General features: G+C 40.4%; 1 protein-coding gene across 1 annotated transcript in view; it reads right to left on the bottom strand.

The window, feature by feature from the left end:
- Positions 1-1,090: 1,090 nt before the first annotated feature.
- SLC30A9 (solute carrier family 30 member 9) overlaps positions 1,091-26,964 on the bottom strand; it is a 75,808-nt gene continuing 49,934 nt past the window's right edge. Inside the window, exons 12-18 of the mRNA XM_002709279.5 lie at positions 23,937-23,976; positions 21,748-21,819; positions 20,611-20,718; positions 19,341-19,506; positions 10,634-10,763; positions 9,390-9,503; positions 1,091-2,488 (exon numbers count right to left, since the gene is read on the bottom strand). Coding sequence (XP_002709325.3) covers positions 2,444-2,488; positions 9,390-9,503; positions 10,634-10,763; positions 19,341-19,506; positions 20,611-20,718; positions 21,748-21,819; positions 23,937-23,976 — 675 coding nt within the window. The 3' untranslated portion in view covers positions 1,091-2,443. The remainder of the gene's footprint in view (positions 2,489-9,389; positions 9,504-10,633; positions 10,764-19,340; positions 19,507-20,610; positions 20,719-21,747; positions 21,820-23,936; positions 23,977-26,964) is intronic.

Genomic DNA, 26,964 nt, shown 5'->3' with positions numbered 1-26,964 from the left:
ATTGGTTCAAATCAGACTGATCCAACATGGCATGTAGATTAACCACTACTCAACCACCAGCCTCATTACACCCTCACTGTAATGCACTAGCACAGTAAAAACCACTCCCCTCGGCGGCATGACAACCTGTGGAAACCACCATGGAGAGGAAAGAGGTGGGTCCCTAATTCCTGGAAGTTGCTGCCTCTTTCCCAGCAATGAGATGAATATTCCTCCCAGATACTACATGCAATTCTTGGACCATGGAAACAAGGAACCCAACCACACCTCGGGCTGCTCTGCTGTGAAGTGTGCTCTGCACCACTTTTTTTTTTTTTTTTTAATTTGACAGGTAGAGTTATAGACAGTGATAGAGAGAGAGACAGAGAGAAAGGTCTTCCTTCCATTGGTTCACTCCCCAAATGGCCGCTATGGCCAGCGCCCTGCACCAATCCGAAGCCAGGAACCAGGTGCTTCCTCCTGGTCTCCCATGCGGGTACAGGGCCCAAGCACCTGGGCCATCCTCCACTGCCTTCCCGGGCCACAGCAGAGAGCTGGACAGGAAGAGGAGCAACCGGGACAGAATCCGGTGCCCATATGGGATGCCAGCCGCAGGAGGAGGATTAACCAAGTGAGCTACAGTGCCAGCCCCTGCACCACTTTCTTTAACAAAACTCTGGCTCTGTTTCTGTTTACTTAGAATTCAAGGGCCCTGGAAGGCTGTGTGGGGTGGGGGTGGGTGCCACATGCAGGAGTCCCCAGCTGTCAGGTATCATTTTTCATATGGCAATGACATGAAATGACATGGGAAAGGGCCAGGAGGAAGAAGCCACAGTATAGAGTGAATCATTACAGGTGAAAAATGAAGTTTCTAAAAAAGTAGGAACAGGGAATTTGAAACTATAATAAATAGAGAACCAAATATATTTTATATACATGTATGTATATCTGTAAAATAATTTTATATTTTCAAAATATACCAGGAATGTTACATCATTTAAAATGTAAAGCATCCAAAATGCTCTATAATCATAAAAGGAGAAAATACACTAAGGCAATTTTCAATTTTCTAGCAAATGAGTTTTGGATCAAAAATTACCATTACAAACCCTTTAGTCAAAGATTTATTTTTGTTTCCGGCATTACAATAATCTCCCATCTCAGTAAGTCTGAAGATGCTGACTCACGAAGGTAGTTAGGTCTGCAAGCAAAGCTCACCCTGAGAAGTTCCTGCCACCACTCTTGGGAGCAATGCTCACCGCTCCCAGAATACATTCAGGTGCTCGTGACTCGTTTCAGGGGAGACAGCTGTCGTCTTCCACTAAACTTTCAATTACTAAATTGCATTTTTTTTTAAACCTTGATAGCTTATGGTCATTAGAAAGCTATTTAGTTACATAATATATTATACCAATATATTATGATAAATGCCCATGTGTAACTGCAAGAAGCTCACAGACACACAATTGACTGTATTATACAAAATCATGACACAAGTTTCAGCGTAAGAGGTTTACTTCTCTCCTCCTTAAAGCAAGAAATATCCCACAGTTGAGATTTACACAAGTAGTGCCTCATTTTAAATAAATTAAAATAAAATGCTATCCTGTCTATAAAATTATAAATACTTCTAGTCCATTTTACAGAGTGTTAAAATGCTTATAAATGCATTATCTCTCAGTAAATAAACAAATGGCACTGCAACTTGTTTAAACAAAAAAAAAAAGTCATCACACTGGCCCATGGAAACACCTAGGATTATTTTATACCTGTTAACATTAAAAAAATTAAACCAAATAAGAAAAAGAAGCAAAAGAAAAACAAGGAAATTTACAAAATTATAACAAGTATGGCCTAAGAGAGTATACTGAAATGTCTTCATTCAGTTCAGTAACTAAATCATTTCTGGAATGAACATTGTGGATAACCAGGTTAGGATACTGTTCCTCCTAGCACTAGTCAAAGACACAAGGTATGTCAAAATAATTTACACATTTTATAAGGAAAGCAGAGTGACTGTTTAAAAACCACATGGCAGGACACAGCCAGCATATTCAAGGCCGGCAGGTTCCGATGGGGTGAAACCTTCAGTGGAAACAACTGAGAGCCATAATCCTGGGGATGCCACTTACTTTTTACCAGCGTGAAGAAAGGAAACATGATTGCAAGGTACAACACAGACTGACAGGCTAACATGAGAAATTATCAACGATGCAAGTACCAAAACGTTCCTGACTGAAGCACAAAATCATGATTTTCAGACTGATCCAACACGTACTGTGTCTCACAGAAGTTAGGAAGCAGTCCTGGTTCTGTGGCCTGCTCAGTCGCTCTCCACACAAAGTATTTCCTTCCTCGGAGAAACAACGGCTTCTGAGTGCGCTGCAGTCAGCGTGGAAGAGGCGGAAACAGGCTCTGCAGAGCGCTGGAAAACGAGCTGCCCAAGTGCCTCACTCCGCCACGTTTACAGTATCTCCAAATCCACGTGCCGAACCTCGGGGTTTCGTTTCTGGAAAGAAAATCACCACCACATTAGCAGCAAAACTGTTTCTTTTTATTCCTTTTGATCAGTAGCACCACCGAAGACATTTGTTCACATTAAATTAACAAAATTAAGAATTAAGAATTGGTCATAACTACATTAATATTAATATATTCACTACAGCATGATAGCCAAGAGGAATATCTATGCAAGAAGGAAAGGCCAGGAAGGGAACAGACACACGGTAAACAGTAAAGTGGTCACACCTCCCTGGGTGTGCTTGTAAGTTCATTAAGATACAAAAAGTGTGAAGGATTTAGGTTGAGCCAAGTGCTGCCAAGCACCAGAAGTGTGCTCTTTTTCATGGAGAAACAAAATCATGGCAAAACAATCAGAAACAGCAAATTAATAACCACTTATTTTATATAATTGAGTATAAATCCATTCCGTCTCAGGCCAGGCACTGTGCTAGAAAATGGAGCTCTGTTTAATAAATAAGATTCTGTTCCTGCCCCTGAGGGACTCAGGTTAGCCAGGGAAATAAGTGTGGTAATAACCACCGTAAGTTAACATATTCTAGCTAAAAATAACCACAGCGCTCACTGAGTACCTAGCACTATGTCAAGTACTGTGCTAAGGGCCTTTACATGCATGTCTGTTTTAAAATCCTCATTATTATTTCCATTTTACATACAAGAAAACAAGTTTAAAGAAAATAACCTGTCCAAAGTCACACAGCAAGTAAGTGATGGAATCGGGACAGATTCTAGGCCTGACTCCAGACCCCCAGCTCCTATTAGAGTGTACTAAACCCTGGGGAGGGAAACAAGACAATCGTTCCTGTTGCTCTGAGACCCAGAGAGCCTCCAGCGAGCACACAGCATGTCAGCGGGTTTGAATGTGCTGAGTCTTCCAGACAGAAAATGAAGAATGCTACACAGAAAAAACGGCACAGGCACAGGCAGAGTGCCCAGAGCACATGCACTCGCACTATGGTCTGTTAAGCACAGAAGTTGCTAAGGGGGCAGGAAAGACAGGCAGAAATCAGGTTGTTAAATATCATACATGGTAGGGTCTCCAATTCAAAAACAAAAATGAGGGCCAGCATCGTGGCATGGGGGTAAAGCTGCCACTTGTGACACTGGCATTCCATATGGGCTTTGGTTGAAGCCCCAGCTGCTCCATTTCCAATCCAGCTCTCTGCTATGGCCTGGGAAAGTAGCAGAAGATGGTCCAAGTGCTTGGGCCCCTGTACCCACGTGGGAGACAGAAATGAAATTCCTGGCTCCTAGCTTCAGTCTAGCCCTGCCCTCGCTGTTGTGGCCATTTGGGGGTGAACCAGTGGATGGAAGACCTTTCTCTCTGTTTTTCCCTCTCATTGTCTCTAATTCTCTCTCTCAAATAAATAAATAAAATCTTAAAAAAAAAGATATTTAATGGAAAGGCAGAATTACAGAGAGAGGGAGATAGATTTTTTCATCTGCTCATTTGCTCCCCAATGTCTACAAGCCAGGGCTGGGCCAGGCAGAGCCAGGAACTAGAACTCCATCCAGATCTCCCATGTGTGTGTCAGGGGCCCAAGCTCTAAGGCCATCTTCCTTTGTTTTCCCAGGCACACAGATCTTGGCTCCAGCTAGAGCATTTTATTGAATGTACACAGGGATTTTTATAACTATTGTTGTTAAAGTTTTTCTTTTAGATTCTAGTGTGAGAGTAACCAGGAACCCCCAAACATGGAAGGCACACTTTTGCTCTCAATTTTTCATTAGCTGTGTCTTCATAAGCCATCTACTTAAATTCAATATGGAGTAAAAAAATATTTCTCCAAATAGAAATTAGGCAGAATTTTATTTTCCCTCTTCATTCAATCCTTCCCTATCATAATATAACTTGAAAAATCTAGCTGTTCATGAAAAGTTTAATGTTATTCCATCTAAAATGCAATATATAATGTATACTAATAAAAAACATAAAAAGCTAATCTACTCTTAAAATCAACTTTTGGGGCCGGTGCTAGCAGGTAATACTGCCGCCTGCAGTGTCAGTATCCCATGTGGGCGCCAGTTCGAGTCTCAGCTCCTCCATTTCTGATCCAGCTCTCTGCTATGGCCTGGGAAAGCAGTAGAAGATGGTCCAAGTCCTTGGGCCCCTGCACCCACGTGGGAGACCTGAAAGAAGATCCTGGCTCCTGGCTTCGGATTGGCACAGCTCTGGCCATTGTGGCCAGTTGGGGAGTGAAACAGTGGGTGGAAGACCTCTCTCTCTTTCTGCCTGTCCTCTCTCTGTTTAACTCTGACTTTCAAGTAAGTAAGTAAATCTAAAAAAAATAAAATAAAATCAACTTTTCAGAGAGAAAGCTAATCATATTTGTAAAGTATATATGCACAACACAAAGTAGCCACACAAATGAATAGAAGAAATAGTATTAATGTACTAAGAAGATATCATGTGACAGAAGAAATTGCTACTTAAATAAAACTGAAAATCAATAATTAGTTGAAAGAGCAACAGGGGGGCCTCTGTACATTGCTAGGATAGGATAAGAAAAATATTAACAGTTCAAAAAAAAATTTTTTTTTGACAGGCAGAGTGGACAGTGAGACAGACAGACAGAGAGAAAGGTCTTCCTTTGCCCTTGGTTCACCCTCCAATGGCCGCCACGGCCAGCGTGCTGCGGCCGGCGCACTGTGCTGATCCGATGGCAGGAACCAGGTACTTCTCCTGGTCTCCCATGGGGTGCAGGGCCCAAGCACTTGGGCCATCCTCCACTGCACTCCTGGGTCATAGCAGAGAGCTGGCCTGGAAGAGGGGCAACCGGGACAGAATCCAGCGCCCCAACCGGGACTAGAACCCGGTGTGCCGGCGCCACAAGGTGGAGGATTAGCCTAGTGAGCCGCAGCACCGACCCAAAAATTGTTTTTGATGAGCTTTGAAAAGTGTTTTACTTTGGGCTGGTGCTGTGGCATAGAAGGTCAAGCCTCTACCTGCAGGACCAGTATCCCATATGGGTGCTGGTTTTAAGTCCCAGCTGCCTCACTTCTGATCCAGCTCCAGGCTAATGCGCCCAGGAAAGCAGTAGAAGATAGCCCAAGCCCTTGGGCCCCTGCATCTACATGGGAGACCTGGAAGAAGCTCCAGGCTACTGGCTTTGGCCTGGGCCAGCCCCTGCCGTTGCGGCCAAATGGGGAGAGAACCAGCAGATGGAAGATCTCTGTTTTCTTTCTCTCTCCTTCTCTCCATATACCTGTGCCTTTCAAGTAAATAAATTAATCTTTTTTAAAAAAAGACTGGCATTGTGAGCAGCAGGATAAGCCACCACCTGCAACAACAGCATCATGTATGAGTGCTGGTTTGTATTCTGGCTGCTCCATTTCCGATTCAGCCTCCTGTTAATGTGCCTGGGAAAGCAGTGGAAGATGGCCCAAGTGTTAGGGCTACTGCCATTCATATGGGGAGACCAGGATAGAATTCCAGACTCCTGGGATAACCCTGGCCCAGCTCTGGCTGTTGATGTCATCTGGGGAATAAACCAGTAGATGGATGATTGATTCTCTCCCCCTCTCTCTTTCTCTCCCTGTAGCTCTGTCTTTCAAATAAATAAGTACGTCTTTTAAAAAATGTTTTACTTATTTATTTTCATATATTTGAAAGGTAAGGCAACAGATACACAGACAGATAGGCAGGTCAAGGCCAGGAGCCTGGCACTCAATCTGGATCCCCACATGAGTGGCAGGGGCCCAAGCACTGCAGCCTCACCTGCTGCAAAGCTGGATCACAAGCAGAGCAGCCAGGATTGAAACCAACACTCTGAGAGAGTACGCAGGCATTCCAGGTAGTGGGTTAACCCACTGCCCCACAAAGAATGCTAGACATATTTAGGTCTTGTAATAATTTTATAATTCCCATTCTGTAACATGGGAATTTCTGAATTAGCCTCTATTATTAGCATCTTTACATAGAACTATGGAACTTCTAGAATTTTATGCTACAAATACCATCCATTCTAATACCCAATAGTATTACTCAACAGAGATGGCTATATTGGTACAAAGTAGTATTAGTGAGCATGGTTTTTCAAAGAAATTCAATGATAATTAAAATTTAAACTTAGAACACAACCATGAAATACTAAAAATGAGGGAATACATCACTGTATAAAGTTTTCAAAAGAAAATCAGCTTATTTTCATGACTAGAAAGATTTATATTCATATATTCCCTTTTGGCTTGACATCTCAACTATGAAAAACATTCCTTTCATTTAAGATTAATTACGCTGTACTATCTTAGCCAGAGATGTTTCTACTTGAATGTGTGTGTTAAATTAGCTTAATGTAGGCCGGCATTGTGGCACAGCAAATCAAGCCACCTCTTCTGACACCAGCTGGTTCAAGTCCAGGCTGCTCTGCTTCCAATCCAGCTTCCTGTTGGACGCACTCTGGGAAGGTGGCAGATGGTGGCCAAAGTGTATAGGCCCCTGCCATCCACGTGGAATACATGAATGGCGTACCTGGTTCCTGACTTCAGCCTGGCTCAGTCCTACCTATTGTGCCATTTGGGGAGTGAACTAGCAGACGGAAAATCTCCGTCTCTCTCCCTCTGCTTTCATTGCTCTGCCTTTCAAATAAATAAATAAATAATCTTTTGTCTAAACAAGATAAGAGTCGGAGAACTCAGAGGGCTTCCATAGCCTTGGAAACTCATGACTGGAGCATAGGGAGATTACTGATGCCATAGACAGGAGTGTCAATTGGTAAAGTCAACAACAGGAGTCACTGTGCACTTACTCCTCATGTAGGATCTCTGTCCTTAATGTGATGTGCATTGAGATTTAATGCTATAACGAGTACTCAAACAATATATTTCACTTTGTGTTTCTATGGGGGTGCAAACTGTTGAAATCTTTACTTAATGCATACTAAACTGATCTTCTGTAAAAAAAAAAAAAAATTATCAATTCCCAACTTGACTCTCACTGGGATTAAACATGACAATAGGTCTGATCTGATTTCATCATCATTTAAAAAAATCATCTATTATTTTTCACTTTATGTTTCTGTGTGGGAGCAAACTGTTGAAATCCTTACTTAATGTATACTAGGCTGATCTTCTGTATATTAAGATAATCGAAGATGAATCTTGATGTGAATGGAAGGGGAGAGGGAGTGGGAAAGGGGAGGGTTGTGGGTGGGAGGGGCGGTATGGGGGGGAAGCCATTGTAATCCATAAGTCGTACTTTGGAAATTTATATTCATTAAATAAAAGTAAAAAAAAAAAAAGAGTTGGCTTCTTGGCTTCAAAGACTTCAAAGGGGGCACTTTAAAAAGTTCATAGAATGGGGGTCATTTGGCACAGCAGTTGAGACTCTACTTGGGGGGCTGGTGTTGTGGCACAGTGAGTTAAAGCCTCGGCCTGCAGTGCTGGTATCCCATGTGGGCACCAGTTCGAGTCCCGGCTGCTCTACTTCCAATCCAGCTCCCTGTTAATGTGCCTGTGAAGGCAGCGAAGGATGGCTCAAGTCCTTGGGCTGCTGCAGCCACATGGGAGACCTGGAAGAAGCTCTTGGCTCCTGGCTTCAGATCAGCTGAGCTCCAGCCATTGTGGACACTGGGGAAAGAAGCAATGGATGGAAGACCTCTCTCTGTAACTCTTTCAAATAAATAAAAAGTCTTTAAAAAAAAAAAAAAAAAGAGAGAGAGAGAGAGAGAGAGATTCTACTTGGGATGCCCGCATCCTATACTGGAGTGCCTGGTTCATACTCTGGCTCCACTTCCCATCCAACTTCCTTTTAATATGCACCCTGAGGGGCAGCAGATGATGGCTCACCTACTTGGGTCCCTGCCAGCCACATAGGAGACCCAGTTCTGAGTGCTGGATTCCTGGCTTTGGCGTGGCACAGCCCTGGCTGTTGCATGCTATTTGGGAATAAACCAGTGCATGGAAGAAATTCTCTTTTTCTGCTTTTCAAGTAAAATAAAAATAAATATTTTTTAATTCATGGAAAAATGGAATTAAAACATAGTACACATTTTCTATGAACTTCTTAAAGATCCCTTGTATAATTTAAAAACACTGCTAATGACTTAATATCATTTAATTAAAATACAAAGTTAGCTAAACAAAAATAACAAGGTTGATTGTGATAAGTGTACATATATTTTAGAATGAACAATCTGCTAATTATTCTTAAGTCTGGCATCTGACTTATTGTTTCTATTAAAGTGTACAGAATAAAGATTTAGTTCATTATTTTCCTTGTCAGGGAAATAAAAACAAGTAGAAGAGCAAACTTGATTCTTTCTCATGTTACCTTGTATGAAAAGAACTGCTGTCTCCTATCCTATACCTAACACTGGTTCTCAAGGTCCAAACAGTGTTGAGGTCCCAAGAACTTCTCTGGAGCACTCTAAGGTCACAAACATTTCCAAACTAACACTAAGCTGTTAACTGCCCTTCCTCTGCTGACACGTCCTCAAGTGGCATAAAAGTTATGGTAGATAAAACTGCTGGCACCTTTGTAAAGTGCAACCTAACTGGCACCAAACCGGACTGTCATTGGTCCCTTTACTACTACAAATTCAACAGTTAAAAAAAAAAGCCAGTATCATTTTAAAATATCCATCTTGAAGTAGTGAAATGTATCAATTTTATTAAAACTCAACTCTTGAGTAACCTGTAAAAATGCAGGACAAAATGGGAAGTATGCATAAAGCGCCTTCTGCATCATACTGAAGTATGATGTCACATAAAATGCTTTTTTTGTTTGTTTTTACCAGAATACTATTAGAAAGATCTATGTAAGTCCATGAACCAATGTTTCCCAAAATTTCAATTTATGATGTTATAGAACCATGCCTAGTATATCTGATGCAAAGTATTCCAAATATGGCTGCCACTGTCATCATGTTACTGTTATGAAACCATCTTACTTTTAGTTCCTTCTCAAGTCTGTCCACTTCAGCTCCTAAGGTGTCAATAATGTTCTCTCCATGTTTAAGCATAAAGGTCTCTAGTTCTTCTGGAGTTTTCACTTCTTGAATTTCCTATATAGAAAAGAAAAGGAGAAAACAAAGTTAATTTTTTTTTCCACAGAAAACACTTCTTAAAATTATTTTTGTAAATATTTACTTATGTAATTATTTATATATTTAACTTATTTGAAGGGCAGAGTAACAGAGAGACAGAGAGAGAAAAAGATCTTCTATCTACTGAATGGTTCATTCCCCATTATACAAGACCTAGGGTTGGGCCAAGCCAAAGCCAGCAGCCAGGAATTCCATCCTGATCTCTCACTTGGGTGGCAGAGGCCCAAATACTTGGACTATCATCTACTGCTTTCCCAAGGTCATTGGCAGGAAGCTGGATTGGAAGCAGAGCAGTTGAAACAAACTAGAAAAATATCTCACTCTCCTTCTCTTTCTCTATTACTCTGCCTTTCAAACAAATCTTTTTTAAAAAGTATACAATATGATACTACATACACACATTTTTCAAAGATTTATTTATTTATTTATTTATTTATTTGAAAGGTAGAATGATAGAGAAGGGAGAAACAGAGACATCTTCCATCCACTGGTTTATACCCTAAATACCTGCAACAATGCTTTAGCCCTGTCAGGATTGCATGAGATTTCAGCATACTGCTCAGAACAGCAATTTAAACTTATGAATCATTTATTTCTGAAATTTTCCATTTAGTATTTTCAGACCACAGTTGACTATGAGGAACTGTAACCTTAGATTGTGAAACTGTGGGTGGAAGGTGAATCCCAATTGTATTCTTACTGGAAAAGTATAGATGCTGGAGTCAGAGATCTCTAACTTTGTACCTGACTCCATGTATCTGGCCCTGCAACTTGAGACAGGTTTCTCTACGTTGCCTTGTCTCTCTGTGTCTCAATTGCGACATGTTAAAATGAAAATGTTATTTCTTTACTTCACAGAATTACACAAAAATTAGATGAACTAGATAAAGAACCTGGCACATAACAAGCATAAACAATTCAATAATAAGTTTGCCCTCTGCTGTTTCCTCCAACTCACTCTCAAATTTTAGGACCTACAAAGTTAAGAGGAAGTTACTTTAAGACCTGTAAAAGAAAAACTTTTATTTATTGAAAAAGTAATTTTCTAATCCTTGGCTATAGAAGAAAATGTAAATACATAAACTCACTTGTAGCATTTGGTCAAAATCTTGTTTTTCCAAATATGATCTTGTAACAACTCGTCCATCGAAATCCACTTCTGCCTTAAATCTTACTTTACCTAATCCCAGATCTGTGGCTTTCACGTCATGAATTGCCCTGCAACCAAAATAATGCACACAAAGTCATGTATACACAGACACTTTGATGCAGTTCCCCTCTCCCACTAGTGATGAAGATGGACCACCACTGCTTCATAGTGTGCACCCTCAAGTGCCATTTATCATTTCCCAAGGCTCATCAAACAGTTAGCAGTTTTTTACCTAATGGTACACAAACACGAAAACTTGGTAAACATTGTTTTATGGTGATTTTATATATGTGAATTATAAACCTGTATATTAAAAAATCCTTAATTGGGGCTGGTGCTGTGGTGCAGTGGGTTAAAGCCCTGGCCTGAAGCGCCGGCATCCCATATGGGCGCTGGTTCTGGTCCCGGCTACTCCACTTCTGATCCAGCTCTCTGCTGTGGCCTGGGATAGAAGCAGAAGATGGCCCAAGCCCTTGGGTCCCTGCACCCACGTGGGAGACCTGAAAAAAGCTCCTGGCTCCTGGCTTCAGATCGGCGCAGCTCTGGCCATTGAGGCCATCTGGGGAGTGAACCAGCAGATAGAAGACCTCTCTCTCTGCCTCTACCTCTCTCTGTAACTCTTTCAAATAAATAAAATAAATCTTAAAAAAAAAATCCTTAACTGTAAACTGATTTTCTAAAATGTTGTTATCACATAAATTTTCCCCATATCCATTTACCAATTTCATAAATATCACTTATAAAAAATCTTTCATTATAATAATGCCTTAGAGTATTTGAGTCGCTTTTATATTTACTAGTTTCTTTAAAAGTATTCATACAACTCTGTGAAGTACTCTATTAGAACGAGGTAGTAATAACTACCACTTGAGCATTAGGTCAGGAATGATGAACTAACACATATATGAAGGGCCTAATATGGTACCATCTAGAAGGCAGGCATTTAATGAACAACTTCAACAAAGTAGATAGGGTGACAGACATCTTCAGATTATCCACGGTTCCAGAAGGACACCAGTGATTTGCTCAGGCCCAGCCAACACTCAGGAGAGCAGATGCCTTTCTACTACACTGCTTCGCCTCCTAGATGAAAGCAGATGCTTGGGTGAAACTGCTTTTCATCCTTCCTGTCCTAGCCCCCAACAACCAATTCCCTAAGGAACTGTTGAGAAATCTCCCTTTTCAATGGTGACATTATCTTGTCTTTAAAGGAGGATACATAAGAAATTAAGAAAATACTCTGAATCTTGAGGAAAGTAGAGAACCGGGTGGGGGGAAGAATGAGACCCAAGTATATTTTTTTAAGACTTATTATTTGAAAGGCAGAGTTCCACAGAGAGAGAGAGAGAGAGAGACAGAGAGAGACAGAGAGAGACAGAGAGAGAGCTCTTCCATCCACTGGTTTGCTCCCCATATGGCCACAATGGCCGAGGCTGGGTCAGGAGGAAGCCAGGAATCAGGAGTTTCTTCCAGATCTCCCAAATGGGAACCCAAGCACTTGGGCCATTTTTTGCTGCTTTCTAGGGGAGCTGGATCAGAAGTGGAGCAGCCACTTTGCCTGTCATAGGCAGCTACTTAATCCTCCATGCCACAACGCCAGCTCTCAAGTATTCTTTTTTTTTTTTTTTTTTTTTTTAAGATTTGTTTATTTATTTGAAAGGCAGTTACAAAGAGAGAGGAGAGGTAGACAGAGAGAGGTAGGTCTTCCATCCACTGGTTCAATCCCCAGTTAGGCGTAATGGCCAGAGCTCCGCCGATCAAAGCCAGGAGCCAGGAGCCTCTTCTGGCTCCCCACGTGGATGCAAGGGCCCAAGGACTTGGGCCACCTTCTACTGCTTTCTCAAGCCATAGCAGAGAGCTGGATTGGAAGTGGAGCAGCTGGAACTCGAAATCCCCCCCATATACGATGCCGGGACTGCAGGAGGTGGCTTTACCCACGATCCCACAGCTCTAGCCTGCCTTTTTTTTTTTAAATTGATTTATTTATTTGTTTGAAAGGCAGAGTTACAGAGAGGCAGAGGCAGAGGCATAGAGAGAGGTCATCCATCAGCTGGTTCACTCTCCAGCTGGCTGTAATGGCAGGAATTGCAGCAATCCAAAACCAGGAGCCAGGAGCTTCTTCCAGGTCTCCCATGTGGGTGTGGAGGCCCAAGGACTTGGGCCATCTTCTCTGCTTTCCCAGGCCATAGCAGAGAGCTAGATCAGAAGTGGAGCAGGGGCCAGCACTGTGGCATAGCAGGTAAAGCCACCACCTGCAGTGCCAGCATCCCATATGGGTGCCGGTTTAAGTACTGGCTGCTACACTTCTGATCCATCTCTCTGCTATAGCCTGGGAAGGCAGTAGAGGATGGCCCAAGTCCTTGGGTCCTTGCACCCACATGGGAGACCTGGAAGAAGCTCCTGGCTTGGCTCAGCTCTGGCTGTTGAGGCCATTTGGGAATGAATCAGCAGATGGAAGACCTCTCTCTCTCTCTGCCTCTCTGCAACTTTGCCTTTCAAATACATACATACATACATACATACATACGGAAGGAAGGAAAGAAGGAACGAAAGGAGAGGAGAGGAGAGGGAAGGGGAAGGGGAAGGGAAAGGGAAAGGAAAAGGAAAAGGAAAGCAGAAAAGAAGTGGAGCAGCCAGGACTCAAATTGGCTCCCATATGGGATGAAAGCACTATAGGCAGAGGCTTTACCTGCTATGCCACAGTGCTGGCTCCCCAAGTATTATTCTTAATACATTCAATCCTAATATCTGACTAATCTGAATCCAAAATCCTTTACCCACATAAGAAGCTATCTTAATCAACTATCTATGGTAGAATAGGAATTAGTGATTTAATATTCATAGTTTTATATGCTAAAGTTAAAACCACATGTATCTCAATCCTCACAAAATCTTAACACGTCATCATTTGGCTAATATTTAGGCAGCAGCTAGTGAATATATTCTGATACATTTCTTTCATATATCCTTAGACATGACTAACTGCAGACAAAAAATGCTCTGAGACACGCAGCTTCTGAGTTGGCTCCCAGTAATAAATCCCTGATGTGGCCTGTGTGATGCCCTCTCCTGACATGGGGGCTAGACTAGTGACTCACTTCTAACCACGAGAATATGGCACCATGATGAGAAGTCATTGCCCACATCAGGTGACTAATCGGTGGCTTCTGTCTTGTTCACACTCAATCCCTCCTGCCTCGTCGGCTTGAATGCTTTGATAAAGCTAGCTTCCATGCTTGACAGGTACAGGAGGCAAGAAACTGGAACCTGTCAACAACGAGGTAAATAAACTTAGAAGCACCTCCTTCCAGAGAAGAGGCCTCTGGTCCCAGACAACACCTCGATTACAGTCCACGAGAAACAGAGGGCTGAAGCCAGCACTCAGGCACACTGGGTTAAGCTGCCACTTGTATGCTGGCATCCCATATCAGAGTGCCAGTTTGAGTCCTAGCTGCTCTGCTTTCCAATCCAGCTCCCTGACAATGCTCCTGAGAAGGCAGCAGAAGAAGATTCAAGAACTTGGGTCCCTACTACCTTTGTGGGAAACCAGGCTGGAGATTCCTGGCTCCTGGCTTTGGCCTGGAGCTGATAGAGCCATTTGAGGAGTGAACCAGGGATGAAGACTTCTCTCTCTCTCTCTCTCTCTCTCTCTCTCTCTGCCTTTCAGATAGATTAGATAGATAGATAGATCAATCTTTTAAAAAACAGAGGACTCACATAAGCTGTGTGTGGATTCCTGATTCACAGAAACTGTAAGATTAACATTTAAACCACTATATTTGAGACTAATTTGTCAAATAGGAATATGTAGCTAACATGATATTTTTAAAACTATGTGAGCCTTCTGGGTTACTAAAGCTTAATTTTTCTAAAAACTTAATCTACAGATCTTCACTTTCTAGAAAATTTCAAATTTGTCACAATCTTTGAGTTTATAGCTTTTTTTCAGATTTTAATTATAAATAATATATGCAAAACTATAAACACACATGTATCAAACAACAGGATACTAAAATACATAAAGTGAAAACATTGATAGAAATGAAAAGAAAACCAGACAATTCAACAAAAGTTAGCTGAAGACGTCAATATCCTACTTTGAATAATGGGTACAACAATTGGTTGAGAAGATCAACAGGAAATTTAAAATCTTGGACACTGTAAGTCAAATAAATCTCCCAAACATCTATAGAACACTCCACACGACAGAATATTTACTCTTGTCAAGTGCACAAAGAATATTATCCAAGACAGACCATATTCTAGGCTACAAAACAAATCTCACTAAATTTAAAATAGCAGAAATAAGACAAAGTATATCCTCTGACCACAATGGGATAAAATGAGAAATCAATAATATAAAGAAATCTGGGAAACTCACATAGAAATTAACATGCTCCTAAACATTCCAAAAAAAAAATAAATAAATAAAAAAAATCAAGGGGCCAGTGCTGTGGCACAGTGGGTTAAAACCCCAGCCTGCAGCACCGGCATCCCATATGGATACAGGTTTGAGTCCCAGCTGCGCCACTTCTGATCCAGCTCTCCACTAATGCTTCTGGGAAAGCAGCAGAAGATAGTTCAAATCCTTGGGCCCCTGTACACATATGGGAAACCCAGAAGAAGCTCCTGGTTCCTACCTTCGGATTGGCTCAGCTCTGGTTGTTGCAGTCATTTGGGGAGACTCTCTACCTCTCTTTGTAACTCTTTCAAATAAATAAAATAAATCTTTTAAAAAAATCAAATTGCAACTCAGTATGTGGAAGATACCTACACTCCCATGTTTACTGCAGCGCCATTTACAATAACCAAGTTATAAAACCAACATAGAAATTCATCAATGGAGGAATAGATGAATAAAATGTGACATTTATACATAATAGAATATTAATCAGCCATAAAAACTGAAATCTTGTCATGGTAGAAAAACAGGATAAGCTTAAAGGATACTATGTTAAGTTAAATAAATGAAACACGGAAAGATAAATCTTGAATGCCCTCACTTACATGTGGAAGCTCAAAAATGTACAGTGTAGTTACCAGAAGCTGGGAACCGTGGAAGATGACAGGGATGGTAGAAGCATGCTTAACAGGTATGGTGTGTAACTGGATAGGAAGAATAACTTCTCATGTTGTTTAGCATAGAAAGGGTGATGATAACTGAATATTTGAAAATAGCTAGTAGAGAATTTGAATGTTCCCAACACAAACAAATGCTAACTATGAGGTGATGAATATGCCAATTGCTTTGATGTGATCATGATATACTGTATACATATATCAAAAATCATACTGTATTCCATAAATATGGACAATTATTATGTGTCAACTAAAATATAAACAAAATTTTAAAGGAAATTACAAAATGCTTTGAGATGATCATAAAGATGCCACATGCCAAAATTTATGGGATGCAGAGAAAGCAGTGCTTAAAGGAAAACTTATATCTTTAAATATCTGCATTTAAAAAAGAACATCATGGGTGGGCTTGAGGCACAGTTAAGCCAGAGTTGAGGTACCTGCCTCCCAAACTGCAGTGTCAGTTTGAGTCCCAGCTACTCCCATTCCAATCCAGCTCCCTGCTAATGTGCCTGAGAAGCAGTGGATGATGGCCCAAGTACTTGGGTCCCTGATACCCACAGTGGAGATCCAGATGGAGTTCCTGGATCCTACCTTCAGCCTGTCCTAGATCTGGCTAATGTAAGCATTTGTGGAGAAAATCAGTGGGATGGAAGACCTTTCTCTTTGTCTCTTTGTCACTTTGTCACTCTGCCTTAAAATAGACACATCTATTTTTAAAAAAGAAATTAAAAATATCCAATTAAAATCTAAACAATTATCTTAAGAATTTGGAAAAACAACAAACTAAACTTAAAACAAGTAGAAGGAAGAAAATTATAGATTACAACAGAAATCAATGTGAAAGAAAACAGAAAAAATAAACTAAACCAAAATAAGGTTCTTTGAAATGATCAACAAAATTGACAAATCTCTAACAAAACAGACCATGAGAAAAAGAAAAGACCTTGTCAAATTCATAAAATCAAAAATGAAAAACGAGACATCACCACTACCAACCCAAAGAACTACAAAGGTATACTACAGACAGTTGTATACCAAAAAAAAAAAAAAAAAAAAAAAAAAAAAAGATAATTTAGAAATACTGGACAAGTTTTTAGAAAGAAAACTACTAACACTGATTTAAGTAGACAATCTTGAACAGATTCATAACAGATCCATAAAAAGGAAAAATGGAATGAGTAATAAAAAAACTACCCACATAGAAAAGCCCATGTTCAGATGGCTTCACTGCTGTAATGTACCAAACATTTAAAGGAGAAATGTATAGTAATTCTTTACAAACTCTTCTAAAAAACAGAAAGGGAGAGAATATCTCCCAACTTATTTTATGAGACCAATATTACCTTTATTTATTTATTTATTTATTTGACAGGCAGAGTGGGCAGTGAGAGAGACAGACAGAAAGAAAGGTCTTTCTTTGCCCTTGGTTCACCCTCCAATGGCCGCCGCAGCCGGCGTGCTGCAGCCGGCGCACCGTGCTGATCCAATGGCAGGAGCCAGGTACTAATCCTGGTCTCCCATGGGGTGCAGGGCCCAAGCACTTGGGCCATCCTCCATTGCACTCCCAGGCCACAGCAAACAGCTGGCCTGGAAGAGGGGCAACCGGGACAGAATCCAGCGCCCCGACCGGGACTAGAACCTGGTGTGCCGGCGCCGCAAGGCGGAGGATTAGCCTAGTGAGCCGCGGCGCCGGCCCCCAATGTTACCTTTATACCAAAACCACTTTATGAGGCCAACATTACCTTTATACCAAAACCAGACATTTTATGAGACCAATATTATCTTTATACCAAAACCACAAACTGATATTACAAGGAAAGGATATTAATGTGGATTATTTCACATTAAGTTACTAAGTCTAATATTGATTTTAGGAATGTTCAACTTCTAATTTTGATTCAACAAGGTGATTAATTTTCCAGATTAAACATAAAGGGCATAGAATACAAATTCAGTAATCACTAATTTAAAAAAGTTATTTATTTATTTGAAAGGCAAAGTTACAGAGAGAGAGGAAGAGATACTAAGATCTTTCATACACTGGTTCACTCCCCAAATGGCCACTGGGGGCTGGGCTAGGCCAAAGCCAGGAGCCAGGAATTCCATCTGGGTCCCCAACATGAGGCCATCTTCTGCTGCTTTCCTAGGTACTTCAGCAGGAAGCTGGATGGGAAGTGGAGCAGCCAGGACATGAACCAACACCCATATGGGATGCCGGTGTCACAGGCAGAAGCTTTAACTTGCTATGCCACAGTACCAAGTACCAGCTGAAACTAATATGTTTTACAATTTAGATATTCAGGTCATTTTGAAAAGATTTAACTTAATGACTTTAATTATAAAATACAAGAAAAATACTGCTATGGTTTGAATATGCCTTATTGCCTCCAAAACTCTATGGAGGTTTAATTCTTAGTGTAGCAGTGCTGGGAGGTAGGGCTAGTAGGATGTTTCAGTTGAAGGGGCATAATCTCCATGAGAATTCTCACTCTTCAGGGACTTAACAAGATGAAGATGTGATGAAGCATGGTTATTTCTCATGTTTTATCTTTTCCACACGTTGCCCTTTTGCTTTCCATGAGTTGTGAAATATAGCCTCCTTGTCCTGAACTTCTCGTCTCCAGAGCCATGAGCTAAACAAACCTATTTTGTTTTTTGTTTTTTGTTTTTTTTTTGGACAGGCAGAGTGGACAGTGAGAGAGAGAGACAGAGAGAAAGGTCTTCCTTTTCCATTGGTTCACCCCACAATGGCCACTGCAGCCGGCGCACCGCGCTGATCTGAAGCCAGGAGCCAGGTGCTTCTCCTGGTCTCCCATGGGGTGCAGGGCCCAAGCACTTGGGCCATCCTCCACTGCACTCCCGGGCCACAGCAGAGAGCTGGACTGGAAGAGGAGCAACCGGGACAGAACTGGCGCCCCAACTGGGACTAGAACCTGGAGTGCCGGCACTGCAGGTGGAGGATTAGCCTAGTGAGCCGCGGCACCGGTCAAACCTCTCCTCTTTATAAAGTTTTCAGTCTCAAGGATTCTGTTATAGCAACAGGAAATAAACTAAAACAAACACCTTATTAAAGTCTGGAAAATATATATGAGTACGTAACTACCAGAAAATGAGGAATCTAAAGGTTTGTTCTTCCATGTCATTATGAAACCACACTGCTGCTCAATTATACTGGAAAGCTCTATCAGAACTCTATAGTTCTTCTGCTGACTTCTTTCTAAGTCTTCAATTTTTCAGCCATACACAATTTAAAATAAAAAATTATAAGGAAAAATTTTTTAAATAAGCTGAAATGGTCAATTTTCAAAAGAAGTATAATTTATATTTAATTTGATGATCATTCTTCGCAAATAAAAATCTTGTAAAATTCAATGCACTTGAAATTGCAATAAAAATATAAGGAAAATACAAGCATAGGGGTTCCACATGAAGGAGTTAACTGATTTGCAAACTTCTAAAGGCTAGGAATCCAAAACTTCCTCTGAAAGCATTTACAAACCAAGCATTTCTTTTTTTTAATATGTTTTTGTAAGCCTTAAAAGCATCATTGAAATAAGGCTGACCTTACTGAAGGGTCGTTCTCCAGGAGTTCAGTAAGCCGTTGTACTTGTTCTGGCTGGATGGATCGCCCTAAGAGGGCTTCTGTGTTAGTGTAGATGAGGAATGCTGAGACCACGCCTAATAAGGTGCCCACACCCAGAGAGCCTAGGCTGTCATAGAGTGGATTGCCTGAATAAAGCACATTAAAAATTAAATTAACAGTCTATTAGTTTAATGCAATTTTGAGAACAATGAATTACAGCTAGTAAATAAAGGAACTTAAAATCCTTCCTAATTCCTTTAGTTACCTCTTTTAGCTTTACCATACTACAAAAGGGGGATGCTACTACCACTAGCTTCATAATACACAGGAAAATTATACGACTTAGTTCCTTAAGACCTGTTTCTTGCATCTGGTCATTACATGGGTGATGATTCAGAGCTTTTGAAAATAAGAGACATCATGTACATATTACTAATATAGAGTCCATTTCTTATAGACATATCAGTAGTACTTTTCTTACCCCAGACTGACAAAATAACTGCAAAATAAAACGCTTAAAGAAACAAACCATTTTTGTCTTATTCTTACTAAAATTCTGCAAGAGAATTAAGCCCTACAGAAAATGATATCAGTGATTTGTTTCTCATTCAACTAAGAATGACATGTAGCTAGTACCATCCTCGAGACAAAGGACAGGAGCTAATTCACTGCATGCTAGGGGTGCCTTAAGGAGGTTCTCAAAGTGGTTCAGCACCAGCATCACTGGAAAACTTAGTAGAATTCAAATTCTCAGGACTCATCCTGGACCTTCTGAATTCTAGAGATGGGGCTCTGCGTTCTGCGTTTCCCCAAGCCCTGTAAGTGATCCTTCTAACATCCGCTTTAGGTTGGTAGGGCTTAATTCTCTCCCAGAACCAGTGAAAAAGGCTGATTTATTATCTATGAATACATACGCAATATTTATAAAAACATTATTACATTATTATTATAAACATTAATAATGAATTTTACAAATATGCCTTTTTATTCCAAAGATGAAATGCTAAGATTATGCTAAGCTCTTTTAATAACTGACAAAACATAAATTTCACCAAAAATCTGAATTTATATGCTAGCTTTACTAATATTTAGTCAAAATATAACACGAAAAAGTAAACTAACTTATCTATAATAACTGTTAAAAAATGACCCACTTGTAAAAGCACCATTGACTAGAAGGTCTGTAATCAGTTTAAAATCAAGTATTTAGGTAGTACAAACAAATCACCTGCAATTTAAGAAATATTTACCTGTTATTGAAGTAAGGCCCATGCAAGTGGCTGCTATTGTCACACCTAAGACCGCTGCAGTATCCTCCAATAATATAACATTTGTACTAGGATCACGACTTTCCATTACTTAATCATTAAGAGAGAGACAGAAAAGAAAATTTCTGAAATCTTAACTTGATAATATCAGGTGACATTTTAGTAAGTTTTCATTTAAAATCAACCTATAAATTAACAAAAACTGTATGAGAGACCATGATTTTTAAAATGCTGTTCAACATAAACATAAATTCTTGTCTTAAATGTCAGTAATATATAATACATAAAGTCAATTACTTTCTCAAGTTATATAAGCATTTTTGAAATATGATAGTTCATTTAGGTCAAATTTAAAGTATCTATGTTCAAATTATACTACAGTTCTCTCTCATTTTTTTTTTATTTGAAAGGCAGAAAGACAAAGAGAACTCCTATCCACTTGTTCATTCCTGAAATGCCCACAATTGGACAAATCCAGGAGCGAGGAACGCAATCCTATATCTCCCATATGGGTGACAAAGACCCAACTAGTTAAGCCATCACCTGTTGCTTCCCAGGAGGCAGATTAGCAGAAAGCTGGAACTAAGACTGAAGCCAAGACTCAAACCCAGGTACTCCAATCCGGGATGCGGGCATCTCAAGTGGTGTCCTAACTGCTACGCCAGACATGCACCCCTCTTTTTATTATTATTACCTATCTATTTGAGTGGCAGAGAGACAGAGAGAAAGACAAAGGACAGTCTCCACCTACTGGCTCACTCTCTAAATCCCCACAATGGCTAGGAGCCAGGAGCTCAATCCAAGTATCCCACATGGGTGCCAAGAACCCAATTACCTACGCCAAAACTGCTGCCTCCTGGGATCTGCGTTAGCAGGAAACTGGAGGCAGGAGCCTCCAGTTGTAATTGTGTGGTCATCTTAATCTGTGTCTTAACCGCTAAACTCAAAGCCCACCCCGACACTGCTCTGTATGAAAGACCTTATGTATACAATAAGAGCCACATAGGGAAGAGACAGGGATATATTTTATGCCCAACTATTAGGAACAAAGCAATAGTACTAGATAATTGTAAGCAAATAAAGGAGGTAAAATAAACATCTAGTTTCTAAAATACATACCATACTTGTAAAATGACATTCCTTTGGCCCGAGCACTTCTACGAAGTTCATTTACAGCAACAAGAAGTGTTGCTGAAAGAAAAACATTCATATCAGCAAGGAAGAAACTTCATGCCTCCACATTTTAAAGATGGCATCTCAAAAGATAAATAAATAAGCACAATACTTTAATGCCAGACTAAAAGTAAGGAAAAGCTCTATATTAACTAGGTATTATCAAGACCTCAATTAGTCATCATAATAAAATGAATCATATAGTTCTAAACCATAATAAATATAATTACTATAGCAACAGCCTTAATTTATTAAGCAGCTACTATTTGACAGTACCACCCCAAGCACAAACATTTTTGATCCTTCCAAAATCCTGAAACAGGTGTTATTATGACTTTACACACTATCAAAGATGAAGGGCCCCATAAACATTTACAATTATGATTTGTCAATGAAAACACTGTTAAAAACAAGTGAAGGGGGGCCAGCGCTGTGGTACAGCAGGTTAAAGCCCAAGCCTGCAGCACCAGGATCTCATATGGGCGCCAGTTTGATTCCTAGCTGCTCCACTTCTGATCCAGCTCCTTGCTAATGTGCCTGGGAAAGCAGCACAGGATGGCCCAAGTGCTTGTGCTCATACACCTACATGTGAGACTCGAAGGAAGCTCCTGGCTCCTGGCTTCAGATAGGCTCAACTCCAGCCATTGTGGCCATTTGGGGAGTGAAACAGCAGATGGAAGAACTCTGTCTCTGTCTCTACCTCTCTGTAACTCTTTCAAATAAATGATAATAAACATGAACTTTTTGAAGTACTTTTCTATTACTACAGCTGTATGTTTCAGAAACTGAGATATTTACATCACAGAGACAGGCTTCTGGTTGACACTACTAAAACCTGATTTTACATAATGATAGGACTAAGAGTCAAAGGGATCACATAAACAAGACTAGTGTCTGCAAATACTAACTGATAGAATAAAAAAGGGAGAAAACGATCCAACATGGGAACCGGGATACACAGCAGACTCATAGAATGGCAGATGTCCTAAAAAGCACTCTGGCCTCAGAATCAGCCCTTAAGGCATTCGGATCTGGCTGAAGAGCCCATGATCTGGCATGAAGAGCCCTAATATGAGCTGAAGAGCCCTAATATGTGCTGAAGAGCCCATATTAGGCATGGAAAGCCAAGACACTCTGGCAAAAAAAACAAAAAAAAAACAAAAAAAAACAAAAAACAAACACCTAAATGAAAGATCTCTGCAAGTGAGATCCCAGTGGAAAGAACAGGGCCATCAAAGAAGGAGGTACCTTTCTCTGAAGGGAGGAGAGAACTTCCACTTTGACTATGACCTTGTCAAAATAGGATCGGAGTCGGCAAACTCAAGAGGCTTCAATAGCCTTGGCGACTCATGACAAGAGCCTAGGGTGATTACTGAGGCCATAAACAAGAGTGTCAATTGTTAAGTCAACAACAGGAGTCACTGTGCACTTACTCCTCATGTAGGATCTCTGTCCTTAATGTGTTGTTCAATGTGAATTAATGCTATAACGAGTACTCAAACAATATATTTCACTTTGTGTTTCTATGTGGGTGCAAACTGTTGAAATCTTTACTTAATATATGCTAAATTGATCTCCTGTATATAAAGATAATTGAAAAATGAATCTTGATCTTTCTGTCTCTCTCACTGTTCACTCTGCCTATCAAAAAAAAAAAAAAAGAAAGAAAGAAAGAAAATGAATCTTGATGTGAATGGAATGGGAGAGGGAACGGGAGAGGGGAGGGTTGCAGGTGGGAGGGAAGTTATGGGGGGAAAAAGCCACTGTAATCCAAAAGCTGTACTTTGGAAATTTATATTTATTAAATAAAAGTTTAAAAAACCCCGATTTTAAAAAGCCACTGTAATCCAAAAGCTGTACTTTGGAAATTTATATTTATTAAATAAAAGTTTAAAAAAATCTGATTTTAAAAAGTTATATTTTTATACTGTATTTCAAATGTTCTGAGATGATATGATTCCCAAGAACAAAAATTACTTTCCCTTGCCTCCATCCATTACAACAGTCACAGTACTTACATAAAGGCTTTACTCCCTAAAACTAGACAAAGCTTGGATTCCTATTTTCATAGTTTTCTTTAATCAACAGAACTTAGCAGACTGTAATAACGGACTAAAACATAAGGAGAAACTTACCTCCTTCAGATACCAATGATCCTGCTAAAATACAATATGCCTAGAAAATAAATATTAAAATGAAACATAAATTATTTAAGAATCACAGCTATTCATGCATAAGGTTTGTAATATCTAAAACACAAACATAAATTCCAATCCAAGCTAGATGATCAGGATCTTGATAGAACAATATGATATGAACATAACATTTGAAATCTAGGATGTGCATACCAAATGCAGTAAGATCCACAACCATACTGGAACTTCTGGATTTTGTCTGGATGGTCAGTACCAACCAAATCTTGATTCAGAGAGAAAAGTAGTTATAAATAGTAACCAATATTTGCTTTTGGTAGCACTACTTTTCTTGCTGTCTCAAGACTCTTTAATTAAAGATGGCAGGGCCGGCGCTGTGGCATAGTGGGTAAAGCCGCCACCTGCAGTGCCAGCATCCCATATGGGCCTGTTAGAATCCCGGCTGCTCCACTTCCAATCCAGCTCTCTGCTATGGCCTGGGAAAGCAGTAGAAGATGGCCCAAGTGCTTGGGCCCCTGTATCCGTGTGGGAGACCCAGAAGAGGCTCCTGGCTCCTGGCTTTGGATTGGCGTAGCTCCAGCCATTTCGGCCAATTGGGGAGTGAGCCAGCAGATGGAAGACCTCTCTCTCTCTCTCTCTCTCTCTCTGCGCCTCTCCTTCTCTCTCTGTGTAACTCTTTCAAGTAAAATAAATAAATCTTTAAAAAAAAATAAAGATGGCAAAAGAAGCTTCAGTCTAAGACATACAGGTATCAACCTGGCCATACAAATTGTTCAAAAATTTTAGTGAAATTGAAGGAGCTGAATCAGGGTGGAGCAGCTGGGACATGAACTGGTGCTCCGATGGGACACTGGTGTCGCGCGCAGCAGCTATGCCATGACACCAGTCCCAGCCCCACACTTTTCTGAAGTAGAGATGTGAAAATCTGAAACCTAGTCTAACACTCTTATAATTCTGAAAATGAAACTGATATCTTCCAAAGTTAAGCAATTTCCCTTAGCACACAGGAATGACAGCAGAGTAAGAATTAGACTGCAGTCTCTCCAGTTCAATTCCAGGCTCTTTTTACTCAATACAAAGCATAATTAACATAGTAGGTAAACTTCCCAGTAACTCTTTTTTTAATCTTTCCATCTCCTTCTCAAAAGGATTTAAGACATATTTATCATTCAATGAAAGAAAACAGCAGGTATCAACCAAGGATTCAAAAATAATTAATAAACATAAGCTGGTTTATGGCGTACTGAATCTATTATTCAATTAGCAAAGGGCCATGGTCTTACAAAACCGCACTGAGTTATTAAAAGACACAAGACTTTCTAGAGTTTTAAAACTTATACACAACTGAAAATTCTCTACTTCAGAGAATGTTCTGCCCCTTTAAAACAATGTTATACAAATTAGATGAAGGGCTGGAGTTATGGTGCAGCAGGTTAAGCATCCTGTATCAGAACGCCAGTTTGAGTAGTAGCTGTTTCACTTCTGATCCAGCTCCCTGCTTCTGTGCCTGAGAAAGCAGCAGAAGACAGCCCAAGTGCTTTTGGCTCCTGCCACCAGTGTGGGAGACCCAGAGAAAGTTCCAGGCTCCTGGCCTCAGCCTGGCTTAGCCCTGGGAGGGAGGCAGGGAGGAAGGAAGGAACAAGCAAACCTTGAAAAAACATAAATGCTAGGACAATGAGGTATCTAGAAAGTGGCTAAACCTTCCTGGAAGCGAGAAAATATATTTGGCCATTTTAATTTCATGAAATGTATTACAGTAAGAAACTAGTCAATAAAATTGTAGGAAACTAGTCAATAACAAATATAAATGAGTCTAGTTTAACGCTTTTGTTATTACATACATTTATATGATCTAATAGGATATTAAAATGAGATTGATTCTGTCTTGTTCTGGCTTCAACCCAAAATAGAGAACAAAATAGGTTATAAGTATCCCCATATTCCAAAATAAGGTGGTATACCATTATTAGGCCTTGCACAGAACACACCAGCCTGGGACCTCTACCCTCTAGACCACATCCTAACTCCACATCTACTGAACCACATAGGAAAAGCTGAAGCTAAGGAGGTCAGAAGTGAAGACTTCAGTGGTGAAAGCTATCGAGCAGCTGAGATTGCTCAGAGGGTTTGATGTGTGTCCCCTGCAGTCTGGAAATCACAGAAAACTGTGTCTGATGCACACATGAGTAATAAATCTCCAGACAAGTGTGGTATTAGCTGTGTCAGCAGGATACAAGACTGTGTTTGGGAGAAAACATGTAGTCTCACAGAAAATATGTTAGAGATGTCTGTTTTAACATATAGGGCCCTGACATGGAATCTGGAGCACAAGTCTTTTGCAAGAGATCAACTGCACAAAAGGCATTCTTGCCCAATTTAAGGCAATGTCAGCAGTGTCTGGAACAACACCATGAGTTGCAGAAGCTGACAGGGGCTGCTCTGTAACCAATTTGTGCTTGTCAAGGGAGCCAAACTCAGAGCAACCATGGAAGTTAATCTCCAACAAGAAAAAGACAGCCTGGGGCCAGCACCGTGGTGCACTGGCTCCTGGCTTCAGATCAGCGCAGCTCTGGCTGTTGCAGCCATTTGGGGAGTGAACCAATAGAAGGAAGACCTCTCTCTCTTTCTCTCACTGTCTGTAACTCTACCTGTCAAATAAATAAATAAAATCTTTACAAAAAGAAAAAGCCTAAAACAAAGGCCAGAGGAATCATGCAAAACATCACCGTCAGTAAAGTTTCATCTCTTGTTTCCTATTCCAACCTTGGACACTGTCTAGGAAGTAAAAGGGTAGAAGCCCCAGGTTGGGCAATACAGAGGGTAACAATCCTCTCATTCCTACCTGAAGGTTCTCACTTACTATTATTACACAAGATGGGATATTTTAATTACAGATACAAGATGAGTCTTGTAAGAGAAAGTGAACAGAGGCATGTTCTTCAACAAAGACTGGGAGAAATCAATGGAAATGCCCAAGATCTTAATCAATGAGATGAGGCTTAATAATTGT

The sequence above is a fragment of the Oryctolagus cuniculus genome, chromosome 2 (assembly GCF_964237555.1).
Source record: "Oryctolagus cuniculus chromosome 2, mOryCun1.1, whole genome shotgun sequence".
NCBI lineage: Eukaryota > Metazoa > Chordata > Mammalia > Lagomorpha > Leporidae > Oryctolagus > Oryctolagus cuniculus.
This window is presented reverse-complemented; position numbering and strand designations above follow the sequence as displayed.